The sequence below is a fragment of the Gymnogyps californianus genome, chromosome 3, assembly GCF_018139145.2.
Source record: "Gymnogyps californianus isolate 813 chromosome 3, ASM1813914v2, whole genome shotgun sequence".
NCBI classification, from domain to species: domain Eukaryota; kingdom Metazoa; phylum Chordata; class Aves; order Accipitriformes; family Cathartidae; genus Gymnogyps; species Gymnogyps californianus.
In genome coordinates this window covers 25,580,720-25,596,608 of record NC_059473.1, presented here as the reverse complement: position 1 = coordinate 25,596,608, position 15,889 = coordinate 25,580,720, and the positions used below count along the sequence as shown (strand labels likewise).

The 15,889-nt window shown below is 42.8% G+C and overlaps 1 protein-coding gene across 1 annotated transcript in view; it reads right to left on the bottom strand.

Annotated features, from left to right (window-relative positions):
• The window catches only part of LPGAT1 (lysophosphatidylglycerol acyltransferase 1), a 68,788-nt gene extending 56,887 nt beyond the window's left edge, over nt 1-11,901 (bottom strand). The window contains exons 1-2 of the mRNA XM_050894329.1: nt 11,764-11,901; nt 11,074-11,341 (exon numbers count right to left, since the gene is read on the bottom strand). Of these exons, the coding sequence (XP_050750286.1) occupies nt 11,074-11,311 (238 nt within the window). The 5' untranslated portion in view covers nt 11,312-11,341; nt 11,764-11,901. The remainder of the gene's footprint in view (nt 1-11,073; nt 11,342-11,763) is intronic.
• Between the last annotated feature and the right edge of the window lie 3,988 nt (nt 11,902-15,889).

The window sequence follows — 15,889 nt, the reverse complement described above, 5'->3', positions numbered from 1 at the left end:
GATTAATGTGAATACTCCTAAGTCTGTGGGTAGCAATAGGCACTGTAAGCACTTTACATGCAACTTGTCGTGATCTGTGGCTACAAGTGCCTCGGCTTACTCATGAAGCCCTTGCTTGTTACAAAAAAAGTGTTACAAATCACTCTTTCCTCAGATAAAAAGAAAACTAGGCAAAAATAAATTTATTCAGGTTACAAAAGTCTAGCACTCCCACAGAGTAAGAGCTTTGGTCAATACACTTCAAATACCAAATTCTACCTATCCAACTAAATCCTCTGTACTTTGCTCAAAGAAACCCTGCCTCAAAGCAAACCCAGTGAATGACCAGACACTCAGATTTACCACATTGTTTTTGCAAAGTATCAGGAAAGGGTGGTAACGGGACTGGAAAAGGAAGGAGCAGGCCGTCTGCTATGGTTCTTTCTTCACCACAGCAGCCACCCAAATAACCCTTAGCCTTCCTACAGTGACACACGGTGACGCCACTCATGGTTATGTGAACTCAGCTCTGCATTTTAGCTTTTAAAGTTTAGTAGTCTGTTAAAACATTTGCAAAGATTGTAAGCAATGGGGCGGGGGGGGGGGGGGGGGGGGGGCAGGAAAGGCATGTTTAGTATTTGTCCCTCATCTATTTCAGAGGGAGAAAAAGTGCTTCTCCAGCCTGTAAAAATCTTGTCAAACACCAGAAGCCCAAGGTAGGCATCAAATGATCTTTAAACACATCCAATACAATAGTTACCTGGGCAAAGGCCTTGCTGTTGTCACATTCCCTTCCTACATTAGTAGGTTAGGAGACCAGAGTATTAGGTTTGATGATACAAATGGAAGAGTCTCAAATATAAAAAAATATTCATCTGTTTGTTTTCATGTAATCCACTACGTGCAAGAGGCTTAACAGACATTCATATTAACCGTACCTGCATCTGAAAGCATCTTTACAAATGTAACTGAACTTCATAGATCTTTCATATTATATTAGCGTATACACAGGCTATGGTTCTATTTATTTCCAAGTAAAGCTGTTGCTAGGAGGAACAACTGAATTTTATGCCAGAGACAAGCACAGGAAATAAAAATGGATATGAAAGAAGAATGCATTTGGAAAGGAAACTGGCAGTTAACAGAGTTGGAGTTTTGCCAGGCCATCTAGATATATTTATGCATATCAAAATAGACCAGATTCAGGTACAAAACTCAAGAGGCCACCTTTCTAATGTAATGCCTTCACGCGTGCTGCATGGTAGTACACAACTCTTCTTGACAGACTCTCATGCTGCTTACCATCCACACCATTGCTCTCTCCCAGGTCACCCCAAATACACTCAAACACACCTTAAGCCTCATGTTTCTACATGTCCCTGGGTCAGATTCATAACTGACTTTTTCTTTGGCTCTGCCCTGCCTACAGTAATCTGAGCATCACCGCTCTTTCTTGAGAGTTTCAGTCAGGTTGATGCCCTTCCAGTCCTCCTTTTAGGAGGCTACACCAACTCCTCTTTTATATACAGAGTAGAAAGTCTTAAAAACACAATACTTTAAGTTCTTTTACCACCTTGTCCTTTTTCCTAACATTAAGACTAAACAGTTATCTGCATAGGCCTTTTGGATCTAAAAGGCTCTAAGCAAGGTGGACTAAACATCATCTAAAAGAAGGGATGCTGCTTCATACTCCGTCTGCCACTGCCAGATTAACACATTGCTCCAGAAGCTGCAGAAGTAACAAAGCCTGGTTTCCCAAAAACTTGCTGTCTAACCTCCTTCTCCTCAGCGGCTGGACAAGATATGCCGGCACTGTAGCAAACCCAAAACCATTGATGTACTGGTTGCACGTGTAGCAGATGTCAACCAAGACATACGATGGCCGTACCTGCCTGTGCTACCCTCAGCTGAGGCACTAACTTGGGTCTCTCTCTCCTCCGCTCAGCTGCCAAATTTCACAAAACTCATGAGAACACCGTTATGTCTGAAATCTGAACCATCTGGTCAATTGCAGACAGATTTGCAAGAAGGCAAATCAGAAATGTGGGAGGGGTGAGAGAAAGAATAGCTGTTAAACAAGTAGCTTAATCCTATCAGGAAACTATGCTTAAAACACCGTCACATTTATCTACATAGATAATAAAATACCCAAGTCACCAAATTGCATTAAAATAGTGTTCAATGGCCCACCCTAAACACCACACTCAAACATAACTGATGCTTAAATTAACAAAAAATATATTCTTAATATTAACGGGTTTTATTCCCCAGTTCTGGCAAGCAAACACAGACACTACAGACTTTCACAGAAACTGCACATTCTTGTAACTTCAGGATGCTAGAAAACAAATGAAACTAAATTAAAAAACCTCAGACAAAATCCTCCTTTTGCCACCAAAAAACCACACCTGCAAGGACTCATGCCATTGTCCTAATGAATCAACTTTCGAGAACCCACGTCCTCCCAAACAGCGGCAATGCTTGCCCTTGCCTTTAGAACACCATTTCTATTTTTAGTTCTACATTAAGTGAGAAGCAGTAATAAAGCTATTAATCTTTCCTCTCCCCCTTTACTTAAATTACAAAACTGAGTTGAATCTCTAAGCTAGTTTAAACTATTAGACTCCTTAAATAGGGACAATTCCTTACTTTTTAGAACTATAATGTTTAAACAAGTTTTCAGATTATGTTGTATGACTCAAAAGAAGTAACACCCTGACACTATCCTGCAAAGTCAGTATTTGTGAAAAGACATAATGAAAGTATTTAAGAAAAAACAAACAAACAAAAACCCCAGGCACTGCTGTCTTATTAAATCTTAAAGACTTTTATTTTCTACGTTCCAATGACACTAGAAGTCCCCTTCTTCTTTACACAGAGGCAGGGAGATTGCATCTCTTCTACTCTATTCTGCCCAGGAAACAGAATCACTGAGTTGTCCAATTCAGTTCCAATTCAAGTTCAGCTGTGAATGAAATTGTTCTGATTCGATTTCAGCTTGCACTAGTGAAGCTGTTGACCCTCTTAGAGCCCCTTCTTAACTCTTCAATAGCTTTAAAACAACTGAGATAAAAACAGCAAAGTGTGAAGTTGAACCACTGATATTTTTAGTATTATTCTCCATCCTGTTCTTTATGCATTTTATAACAGAATGTATAGTTGTGCACTGAGCCAAAACTTTCCCTGAGCTCTCCACCATGATACTAATCTCCTTCCTAAACTGCTCTGAACAACTTCTGCATTTTGTTGGCTATTCATACAGCTTAAGTACTTCTGAAGTTCTTTACAATTGTCTCTGTAGCTGACAAACTCAAACAGTACGCATACAAAACTTCAGAGGAACCCTACTGCTAAGCTTTCATCAAAATGAACACTAGTCTTTTATTCCTTTATCAACCAGTTTTCAGTTTATGATAACCCATTGTTCTCACTCTATGCTTAGTTGGTCTTCTCTGAAGGAACTTTGCAGAAGGCACTTTTCCATTCTAAACAAAACTAACCAGTTAACAAAATAATAAGAAAAGGTGAAGAAGTCTACTTCAGTGACATTTTATTCACATACTAGAGGCCCTATCCTGCACAGGACTGCTCTCTTGAATTGGGGCCATAAGCAGTAGTTCAACAAATACATTAAAGCTGGTACTGTCACCAAAAGATGCAGTTCCTTCCTCTTTCCCTTCGCTATCTGTATCTACGTTCTTCTTTCACCACACCCGCGAAGTGAACTGGGTTTGGGGCTGTGAGTCACCCAGCAAAAAAAGGGGGTGGGTAGTTTTAGCGTGGATCATGGCCATGATCCAGATCACCACACAATCATTAAAATATTTGGCCAATAAAACTGAAGCAGCGGTGGTAGGATGAGTCTGAAAGGCTGGGACTGGCTTTCTTCAGTGGCACTCCCTGCTTGAAATGCTTGTGGGAGGGAGAGAAAAAAAAAAAAAAACCCAACAAAAACCACCAGCCTCATATACAGAATCTCTCACTGGTGTCACGGAACATTTTTAGGAATGCAAACATATTAGCCTTATTTATTTCAGTAACTGCATATACAAATGGCTGGACTGTTATCTCAACTGTGGTGACTGCAACAGCAGTGCAATTAGATGCCTACGCAATCCCGCATTTGACATGTCATCTTAAGCATTACAGTTTATATTCCACTGTAATAAGCGCAAGTAGATTACATATCTTGGAGCTGTATTTTGGCTCAGTTCACACTGGAAAGTTACACTACTAAGCTTATATTTCATAAAGGATTTACTAACTACTCTGTCTAATTAAGGTTGCACAACTCTTCCATTTTTAAGATCCTGTTTTCAGCAGCTTAAAACCCTGCCAAACTAACCTTTGGCAAGACTTCTCTGTCCCTCACACACACCCAACAGAGAAAGGGAAAGTGATATATTCTGTTCATCTGTTGAGTTTCATTCTAAGAAAGTAATTTCCCAGAACAAAATGACAGAGAAAATAGGTTTTATCCACATTAAACATCCAATTTTTTCTCCAGTTTTCTTGAAAAGCTCTAAAATTTCTATGCTTTAGAACAGTTACATTAAATGAGAATGAGAAATTGCATCTCTGACATAAAGCCATCATCTCTGACATGTTCCAATACAGACACGATCACACTGTCGAAGTGGAAAAAAATTCCTCCTTCATACACACTGCAAAGAATTTGTGGACAAAGAGTTTAACTCCCTATGATTTGGAGAAGCAAAATCTGAGCTGGACAAAAGCTTTCCTGTAATTATTTCACATGGCTCCTAAAAGCCTACCATCAAGAAAAAGAACAAGAAAAGGTACAGAGAACAGAGTCACATCTCTCAAGCGTCTTAATCATATCCTTTCAGGCATTCAACCAGCAACGAAGGGAGAAGATGACTAGTGTGAATAGATACATTAAAAACAAAGGCGCAAAAGAACTAGGAGGGATGAAAACACATCCTAAAAATAGCAAACTCAGCCATAAGCAGGAATAGAACCCAGAATTCCCAAAACTTTGTCTTCCTTTGGCTGTTAGCACGCAAGCTAATTCAGAAGCATCCCACAGCCATTCCTGGACTTAAAAGTAAATAATCACACCTTTCTGTATAGGTATTCCTCAATAATTTAATCTTTACTATCCTTAGGCAGATGTGACAGATTTGGTATGCTTGCAATAGTTTTTGTATTATCCAGAGTAGGTGAAACAGGAGCAGGGGCTAACCCACTCAAAAAAAAAAAAAGGCGGGGGGGGGATGGGACGGGGGACGGGGACGTAAATAGCAACAAACAACAAAAATATCACTAGCAAAAAAACCAACAGTGTGTGCTTTTACTCTAAGTTTTGTGGCAGAAGGCAGTAGCTTTCTAAAAATAAAATTCAGAGAGCATTTCAATACCTAATCTTTTGGAATGATCCTTTATAGTTAAATGATACAATAGGAAAATGAAAGATAAGCTTTACTGCTTTCGACATGTTGCTGACACTAGATGAACTACAAAGAAGTATGGTAAAGCCTGTAACTCATGTTCCAAAAAAGAGAGATAGGAATTTCCTGGTGTGATTTTTACGTATTATTAAAATAGGACAAGGGTCACTGTATAGCACTCTTTGCAGACACATCACTTGTACAAAGAAATTGACAGTAAGTTCACTGTGCTGCTTACCTCCTCTTACGCAAAGGCACAATGAGCCTTTGCTCTGAGGCCACGGTAGAAACAGCTCGAATGTCCCCAACTCATTCAACTCTGACCTTTTCTTATCAAGACAGCTCACAAATTACACACAAACTTCCTATTACAAACAGCAAAATAAATTCAAAGATCCCTGTTTGATCTCAGCATAACCTACACATTAATCATACACATCAGAGAAAGCTGCATTTAAGCCACGGATTACCTAGAAACTCAACACATAGCCATAGCATAAACTAAAAGTTTCTGTGTGGTATGTTGCTACCCAAATCTACTGAGTCACATCAGGTATTTGTGCACATTCAAAGAAAACACAAAACAAGAACAACTTTGTTTCTCCATTTCACACACTGCCTGACCTCAAAAATACAAGTTGCTTCCCCCGCGCCCCTCCTTGCCCAGTCCTCACAGTATTGACCAGTCCTGAAAACAAAATATTGCCAGTTAAAAAAAAAAATAATAATAAAAAAAATAATCACACTGTAGGTACAGAGGAGGGTAGAAAACAATGGCAGGGTTAGAGGCACAGATAGGTCTCCTGAAATAACACCTCCTGCCTTATTTGGGGCAAAAAATTTACTTTATCTCATCTGCTGTTCTCCAGCTTCTGCTGCACTTCCTGCCCAAGGAGAGGGGCCGACTTGTCACGAGAAGCAGCGCACAGAGCGCACGCTGTCTGCACTGAGAAAGTGTTGTCACAGCAACTCCACCTGTATCTTTTACAGTTCTGGAAGACAAAAATATTCACATTCTTAGAAGATTAGAGGAGTTGAAGCTGTTGACTGATGAAATGGAAACAAGGAAGATTTTGAATTAGAGAAAAAAACCTATGACTGCTGAAAAAATTACAGAGTCGTCACTACTTAATCATACATACAAATGAGCCAATAAATTTTAAATCACTTGAGGGGAGAGGAGGGCAGCACAACTAAAAATCCAAACCTCAGTTTTACTCTACTTGGCTGAATAATAAAGAAGGAGGAAAGGGAAATTCTCCAAACTTGACAAAACTTGACAATTCTTACAGACTCTCTTTAAATGTCACCTTCCCAGCTGGCACAGAACAGTAACAGGCAATACCATAGAATTAGTTCACTTTTTATTAAACACTGCATCATTATACCAGTAAGCATACTTACACCACTAAGACTTTTGTGTGGGTGGTAAGAGAGGTGTATTACTCTTCCTTTCATCAGCCCACCAATGTCCAACATTATTGCAAGACTGTGTGTGTTGGCACGAGGCTGAAACAGAAGGTTTTGTCGAGTTGGCCTCTTCACTGCTGGAGCATGAAATACTCCAAGCACAACTCTCAAGGAAACCCCTTCCCAAGATGCACACAACCCTGTTGACCACATGCAACACGTCTCTCCCCTGGTGCTCTGACTCACCCTCCGCCAGCTCCTCCCCGTCCCCAGCCAGAGGTACAGGCTGGGCACACACCACTGCTCCCTACAGTGGGATCGAGCTGTGCGGAGCAGAGTGAAGCACAAGATTAGCATCCTAAGTATCGGGACTGCATTGCTAACCAATTACTCTGCTGTCCTAGAGACTTCTAATTGCAATATTGCAACAACACTATCACAGGCTAATGCTAACTTCTGCATTTAGACAGCAGGAGAAGACAACAAAACAGTCTGTCTAAGCATGTTTAAGCAAAGCAAGCTTTTCTCTAGCAGTCCTATTTTTAGCTATTTGTTTAGATACAGGGATATTAAATTTTAGTCTGCAATAGTTACTTGCCCAAAGAAGTTCAAATCTAGAACACGGTTGCTTTAAAACTAGTTTTGTAGGTGAGCAGGAGGTCATCAGAAACTCACCACCACAGATATGCTCCATCTCCCTCCCATTACATCTACTGCACTATTTAGTGATTTCTGGTTTACTTGTATATTAAATGACAAATTATAGTATAGGGAAAAAAAGGTACTTGCCAACAAAGGATCAAGCACTCTTGAGTTTGCTTTTTTTAGAATGCATCTTCCAACAAATGCAGGAAAATATTTAGAAGTGTTATTCAAAGGTGCCTTTCAAGTCACACTAATACGCAGATTCCAAGTGTCCTAACTAAACAGCTCCTACAATGAGAGCAATACATTTACACAAAAAGCCTTAAAAAAAGAAAAAGGCTTAGAAGAGTTATAAGAAGGCCTTTCTGAAAGCATGTAAAAATAAAATAACATTGCTAGACTATCTGAACGTTCTTCATAAAAAGACACTCCGTTTTCCTTTTCATAAGAAACACTATAGAGTTCAAGAGAACAACACAGATATTTATCATACTCTGCCCTTTAAAAATCAAAGGCAACCAATTATACCCAAGTTCTCTCTCATACTTGCATTTTAAGAAGAAAAAGATTATGGAAAGGAGAGCGACCTTTACAATTTCTCTTCCCGTTCCTTTCTTTATTTTGCTTGTCCAGTTATACACTATGTCTTTACATAACATCAAGTGCATCTGCAAACAAAAACACCTACGTTTATCAAAAAGCACAGATTAGAGCTGCCGATACAGACACAGATCATGTAATTTCTGTAACAAATCCTCTAGAATCCTAGCACAAAAATACAGGTTTATGTGGGGGTGGGGAGGAGAAGGGCAGATCTAGTTCATGAGTTTTCCTCAGCTCTTCCAGCTTTATTCAATAAAATATACCAACAATTACACAACAGCAGCAAAGCCCAGAAGGAAAACGTAGCACTCACCATATTTTCTTCATTTGGTGTTGAGATGTCTCCTACACATTACATACAAACTTACAGGGACAAAAAAGTGCACCCTGAATCTACTTTGCAGGCTGAGTTTAAGTCCCTCATTACAAATGGTTTATGTCACTTCTCACCCAACAGATGACCCAGGCTTGGAAGGGGAAAAAGTAAATAAATTAAAAAACTGAAACATGTCTTCAACATAAAGCAGAACACTACCTCCAATTAAAAGACAAGTAAACTTACTTAGCTGGTTACCCTCTCAAGAAGAAAAACAAACAAACAAAAAAAACCCAACTCACCAACTCCTCTGCTACTCAAAAGAAAAGAAAAATCCTTAATCTTCTCAATGAACCCATACATACCTACTATCTTCTATTTACTTTTGCAAAGATGGAACATATTGAAGCCTATCTTTGACTTAGTTTTTGGAATTGAAAACAGAATAATTCTGGAGCAATGTCTCTTTCAGATGCACCACTGCAAGTCTTAGACACCAACTCTAATAAAGTAGTATTTCAGTTCTGAGTTAGTTATGTTGTGCTCTAAAGAGGGGACCTAGTGACAGTCTTTTATATATCTATCAATCTGGAAACAGACACATAAATTATTCTGTCTTCATATGTTGAAGCCAGAAAGATATGCTTTCCAGGTTTGTTCTGCATGTGGTGGTGAGCACTGATGAGGGTAAAGAAAGAATGGACAAAGAAATAAGCTATTCTTGCTATTTTGTAGCTTTCAGTATAAAACATGTTAATGTCTTCATATCAAATAAAATACATTTAAACTGAGACTTTGTACAAGCGTTTGCTTAAAATCCTCCCCAAAACAAAAGCCATGCTTGATAGTGAAAAGTGAAAAGAAGGGCCTCCTTACCCATACACCATCCCAGAAAACATTTCTGTGTAGCTGTTTGTAAATGATACTTCAAACAAACATACTAAGACATTTCAAGACTGTAAAACAAATTATTTCAAATTGTCAAGATATATCAGCAACACCAATCAACAGATGCTTCAGGAAGACTCTAGGATATGCAGATCATGCTAAGACCACTTTCCAAGCAATAGGCAAAAGAAACCACACAGTTCTGCAGTCAGCAGTAAAACTATCCCAAGGAAACTGCTTTCAAAAATTGACAACCATATCGTCACGGGACAATGGCTTGAATTTTAACTAGCATGTTCAATATACACAGTGAATCCCCGGGGTCATATGCTGTATGACTTTAACATTACTATTATGCCCATAAACTTTCTCATTTCCAATTAATAATACACACGACACCTTAAAAGTCAATCCTTCCTTCTGGAAGGCCTTTGTGCTTTAAGGCATAAAGCAGACTTTTAAAAATATACCTGCCACTGCAAATACTATGTGGACTTCTTTTAATGAGCAAATACAAACATATAAAAAGATTTTTAAAACAGCATATCTGAAAAAGCTTGAGCTGTACCAGGCAAGGCAATTTTGAAGCAGTGCAACGTTGCGACAGTTCTAGCCCGATAGACCAGAATCTAGCTTGCTGCTGCCACCATCTCCTTAAGAAGAACTGGAAGCTCACCTAGAGTATCCACAGAAACTTTGTGCATCTCGGAAAGGCACACAACAGGGTACCAAAAGGCACATTATCACAGAGGCTTCAGCTCTTGTAGCCTAACAAAAAGAGCGCTCCATCTGGGTCAACACTGACTTTCTGACTAATCAGGAGTCTGACCAGACTCCAGAGCTGTGTGCTGCCACCATTCCTTTTTTCCTTGTTTACATGGACAAGACCTGCAGATGCAGCCTGGGCAGAAGAGAGGGAAAGAATTTTAGGAGGGCTGTTCATATTTTGCACTCAGTAGATTCATTTCCTCCCCTTTCCAAGGTCTAAGCACATACAGAGAACTGATGGCTGTTTTCTTGCACAAAGTGCAGTAGCCAAGATGAAAATCAGTGCATTCGAGAACAAGACTAGAGCCTTCCTTAGTATTTCAGTTCAGTCCATCACCTTGATGAGCCTATGAATACTAACAAGCAAAAAATAAGTTCAATAATAACTGCAAAGCAAGCATGCAGAGGGGAAAACCCCTACAGATTCTGTAAGTAGCTCTGCTAACAGTAAATGAAGAGCCATACAGTCGAGAAACATTGCGTATCACTATTTGTATGAAAGAGGTTCCCTCTGTTTCCCTCCATTCTGAAGCAGCAGAAAAGACAGTCGCTGTTGCAAGGAATAGAAGACCTACTCTTCTGACACGAGCTTCGTGTCAAACTTCTTAGCCTTATGTCCTGATAGTTTTAAGTGGAGATGATTTAGAGACGCACAGACTTAATAAAGAAAAGTTTGGCTCTATCAGCTACATGCACAGTACAAATCAACTCTCTTTTAAGAGATGTATCTTTTTCATGTAACGCTAAAATAAAGTGGTCAAGATACTTAGGAAAAATCGTATTTCTGATTATGCTAAGACAAAATATTGATTAAGAAACTCTTACTTAACACATAATAAGTTTGTACCTACGATTTAAAAAAAATGTTTCAGTACACTCAGCATCTCAATCCAGAAATACAATGTATCTGTGTAAGAAACCTGAAATAAAAACATCCCACATATCTACTATATTTAGATATTCCTCTACACGTCCCCATACGAAAACATCTGTGTTTTAACAGTTATTTACATCTTTATATTTGTACATTTTAAATTAATAAGACATTCTTACCTGTATATCCTGCCCACCAGCCCCAGGAAGCCACCATAGCTAAAAGCCACTTAAATAATACTCCTTCGATATACCAGAAGCTTTTACTATCCAACACTCGGAGAGGCTGCAGCATAATTAAATACAAGACGTAGGACGGAATAGCAACCAGGTTATTGGCGACCATAAAAGCGAACCTGAGGAGTGCTTTCAGACAGGTATAGCCCACCCGCTGGGCCTGCTCTAGAGTCACGGCCATTCTCTTCACAGCGGAGGGCGCGGGACCGTCCTACGGGGAGAAGAAAAACAAGGCACAGGTAGAGCTTTCCGAGCGACGCGAGGGTGCCCGCCGGCCCCAGACCCAGCCCGCTCCCACGAGCTGCCCGCGCCTGCCTCCGCCGTTAGTCACCGGGGAAGAAAGCTACCCCCGCTCCAGCGGGGCACGCAGGAAGCGGCGCGACCCTCCAGCCGGCGCCGCAGCGGGGGCCGCCTCCCCTCGCCTCTCCTCAGCGGGCTCCGGGGGACCCCCAGCCCGCAGCTCCCCTGAGGGGGGCACACGCACCGTCCCAGCCGACCTCCATCTTCCCCCCCAATAAAGGTCGCGGGCGCTAACGCGGCTGCCGGCGGCCTCTCCCCCCGCCCCGGAGCGGCTGACAGGAGCCGGGGCCCGCGGGCAGCGCTGAGGGGAGCGGGCCCGGCCGCAGGACTCACCTCCGGCAGGGCGGCGGAGCAGCGGCGGAAGCGGCGGCGGGGCTGGGGAAGCTGGGCCCGGCGGTGGCGGCGGCGGCAGTCCCGGCTGGCGGCGGCGGCGGCTGGCGGCAGCTCATGGACCCGGAGGTGGTTGGCCCGGCCGTGGCAGCGCTACTCGCCCTGCGGCTCCCTGCGGAGAGAGGGGGGCGGGCGGCGTGAGCGCGGGGGCCGGCGGACGGGGAGGCGGGAGCGCCGGGCCGGGCGGGCAGGCGCAGACCGCGGGTTCACCTCGGTTCTCCCGCGCCGGCGGCCGGGCCGGGCCTGGCACCTCTTCCCTTTCCTTCCCCTCCTTTCCCTTCCCCTCCTCTCCCTGCCTGCTCGGCTCGGCACAGCACAGCGCTCCGCGGGCGGCACCGCGCCGAGCCCCGGTCCCGCAAGGACAGGCGGGTGCTGCGGGGGGGGGGAGGACCCTGCACCTGTTGGGCGGGGGCGGGGCGGCGCCGGACCCGGCCCGGGCCGCGCAGCGTCCGTACCTCGGCACCGCCGCCTCCGACCCCGCCGCGGGGAGCGCCGCGGTTCATGCCGGCCGCTGGGGCCGCGCTCCCCGCCCCCGCCGGCTGCGTGTCGGCCGTGACCGCCCGCCCGCTCGCAGCCGAGAAGCGGGGCTGGCGCTGCAGCGAGCGCCGCCCCCCGCCGAAGAGCGCGGGCGGCTGCGCCCCCCGCCCCCGCACACACACACGCTCGGCAGCACGGAGTAGAGCGGGCCCCGCCGCCCGGCTGGCGGCTCCCCCCCCCCCCGCGCCCCGGGAGCGCTTCCCGAACCGGCGCGGAGGGGGCAGAAGCAGGGGCTGCCCCTGCGGCAGCCCCGCGGGGCTTCTGCTCCCGTCCCGGAGCCCGGCAGGGCGAGAGCGGGACGGCCGGGGAGCAGCACGACCCGGCCCCGCGCCCCCCCCTTGGCGACCTACTGCTTTAATCCCCCTTCGCAGCTGTTTTGGTTAAAGTTGGGTCATCGGGGAAAGTGGAAGAGGGGACACTGTCACAGGTCCCCTCAGCACCACCAGAAAGACCTGTCTGGCCTGGACAGCAACAACACGTTTTGTTTCATCCCTGTAGTCTCAAGGCCCTTTCGCATGCTTTTTATAGATTAACTTTTCCAGCTTTTTCCTTCTCTTTCATCCCTCTCCTGCAGCCACAAACACCATCTTCTACTTCCAGGAAACCCCTACAGAGGTCTGTGATCTACAGTGACACTTGACCCCAGCCCAGAAGCAGCCAAGGGGGTAGACTTCACAGCCCCCTCCAGACAGCCTGCACCCCCACAAAACCACTCCAGGGTGAGGAATTTTTGCCTTCCGTGTAACTGCATCATCCCTTGTGGCGACTCAGGACTGTTGGTCCGTTCACTGTGCCTGTCAGACACAGGTCTGCTCCTGTCTTTTCTGTAACCCCTGTACAGGCCTTCGAAGAGCACTGTCAGCCCTCCTTCAGCCCTCTCCAGACCGACTGGGCCCAGTTTCCACAGTTTAGTTCAACTATTATAATACCTACGCTGAGCAGAATGGCTTGTGCAAGTGATTTTAACTCTGGGTTCTTAAGGAACAGAAGCAGATGAAAAAAACAACTACACCTTAAGAAGGAGACATGCTAGAAGGTCTTTTGTGCTGGAAAAAAAAAGAAGAAAGCTCAAATTGCAATACTTGGACTGAAATACATATCATTTTCACATACAAACCATGCCATGCATAAAGCTAGTCCACTGTTTCCTAGACAATAAGGCTTCAGAAGATGACTGTACCATCAACAAAATTAAATCCCAACCTCCATTCCAGGAAGAAAACCAAAGTTGTTACTGCAGATAAATTTCATTTGAGAATTAAAAATGTAAACAACCAAATAATGCCATCATGTTCTATTTGAGCAAAACAAAACTGCTGACCTTCTTGACAAAAAGGACGCATCTTGCATAAGTGTTTCCAAGTTTGGGTGTTTTTCTGTCTATGTTATTTTTATTACTAGGTTAAATCTGACAGTTGCACTCAGTAATCATTATGGAGTCAGCTTGAGCTGTTCTGAAGTGTTACCAGCTTCAGTGAGACTTGTTTTGGTTTTTGGTTTGTTTTTTTTTTTTATATCTCATGCAAACAACTCTGGGCATATACTTTAACTTATTCTCAGCAAAGTTTTGCTCCAAAATCCTCACGTAGAAAAAGGACAGTTTTTAGGCTATAATTAAAGTTACATTTTAATTTTTACATCCCAACAGCAAAATGAAGCCTTGTTTATATATTATTCCAAGATGAAAAACATGAATTATAATTCATTTTGATAAAATTTGGTATCTCTTAATTTTATTCACATTGTACAATTTGGAATAATATCCTCAAATCTGATGCATCGAAATCAGCGTCTGCAGAAATTGTGTTAGACAACTAATGAATTAGGCAATTTATATTGCAGAAGGGAATTGCACATGGGGAAGCAGGCGTACAAAGCATTCTTTGTCAGAGTGACTGCCTTAAAGCTTAGGAAGCTGTGGTTTAGCATTTTGCTGAATGAGCTAGTAGCAAAGACCCACCCCTATTCCTCATTTCCTGGCCTTCACATGGACAACCCAAGTTCTAGGAAGCGTGTACAACAAAATACCCCGTACGGATTTTGAGACACCTGCTGTCTGTCATCCAGTCTGAGCCTCTGAAGACTCCCTTCTAGTATAAAGTAACATATACGTGTATATATGTGCCATTACTGCAACCAAAAAGGAAACAACTAAGCAGTAGAAATTTTTATCATTTGATCAATAACTGTTAATGCTGAAGCTCAGAAGTTTCACAACTGGTTTTTGGTTTTGGTTTTTTTTTTTTTTTAAAATTCTGATTTCTGGAAGCAATTCCTCATAAACTCTGAGCATCATGAGCTTTCATTATATATGATTTGTCATTTTACTATTATGAATGCAAAAAAGGCAAAAGATTAATATAAACAACTCTCAACTTGTGGCCTTTTTAACCATTTCTCTACAGTTCACGTATTTTTTGACTGAATACCCCCCTGTAACTATGTCTTTTCAGCCTCACGGAAATACTGACAGGGATGTCACTACTGATCATTGTAAAAATACATTTTAATGTGCTTATTAACTGGTAGATACAGATACTAACATTGGTAATATTAGGTGATTAACTGATGCCAAGGATTGCTGGAGCAGATAATTAAATATTGGACTTGTCTCCCACTCACGTCCAAAAAACCTACAGACCAAAAACACAGAAAAAGGCTAGACTTACTCCTGCCTATAAGAAGGAAAAACATGTTATTACTGACATGGGGATGTTACACAGTAATAAACAAACTCATCTGTTACATTCAGTTACTTTAAAAAGTTATCCTAAACAGCATATAGGTTACTGCAAGGGAGCTGCAGAGTCTGGAAGATTCTTAATGCACACAGGCTGGATTTGATCACTGTATCTGGCTGCGAGATTCAAGTCAGGTTTTAGTCATAAACTCCTTGAGAGACTTTTGAAGAAGATAACGTTTTTTGTCTCCAGCTACACTTCAAGAAGTGATTAGCCACTGTCATTCTCATACGCTACCGTTCAATGGCACATATTTGCATTCCAACTTTGCCGTAGCATTAGAGCTGCCTGCAAGCATAGCTGCGAGGAGGGAATGCATTGCAGACATTCAAGTAGTCCACGAGTCACAGAGGCATGGATAACCATAATGAAATCCAGGTTCAAAACTGTAAACACCAAACCAACTAAAAGATTTGTTTCTGGAGTTCAGAAACAGCAAGTTTTGGAATGCTTTTGAACCTCTGCCTGGGTCAAAGATTGGGAAATAAAAAGCTGCTGATTTGTCCCAACCAGATTCAATCAGTTCTCCCTGCTTGCTTTCCTTGTAGTAAACTGAAGTCACAGATGCCATATAGTCAGAGAAAAAAGGGTTAGGAGGATGCACTCATGTGCTGATGACAGTAAAACCAAAATTGCCTTTAAAAATCATAAGGGCCTGTCATACAGAGAGAAAAGACAAGAAAATAGCCTGAGAAATCTCAGAAATTCCACAAAGCAGAAAACAACTACTGTTTCCAACCTCTCAGAAAGAGCAACTTGCTACTTGGGAAATTGTATAAAATTTTATTAAA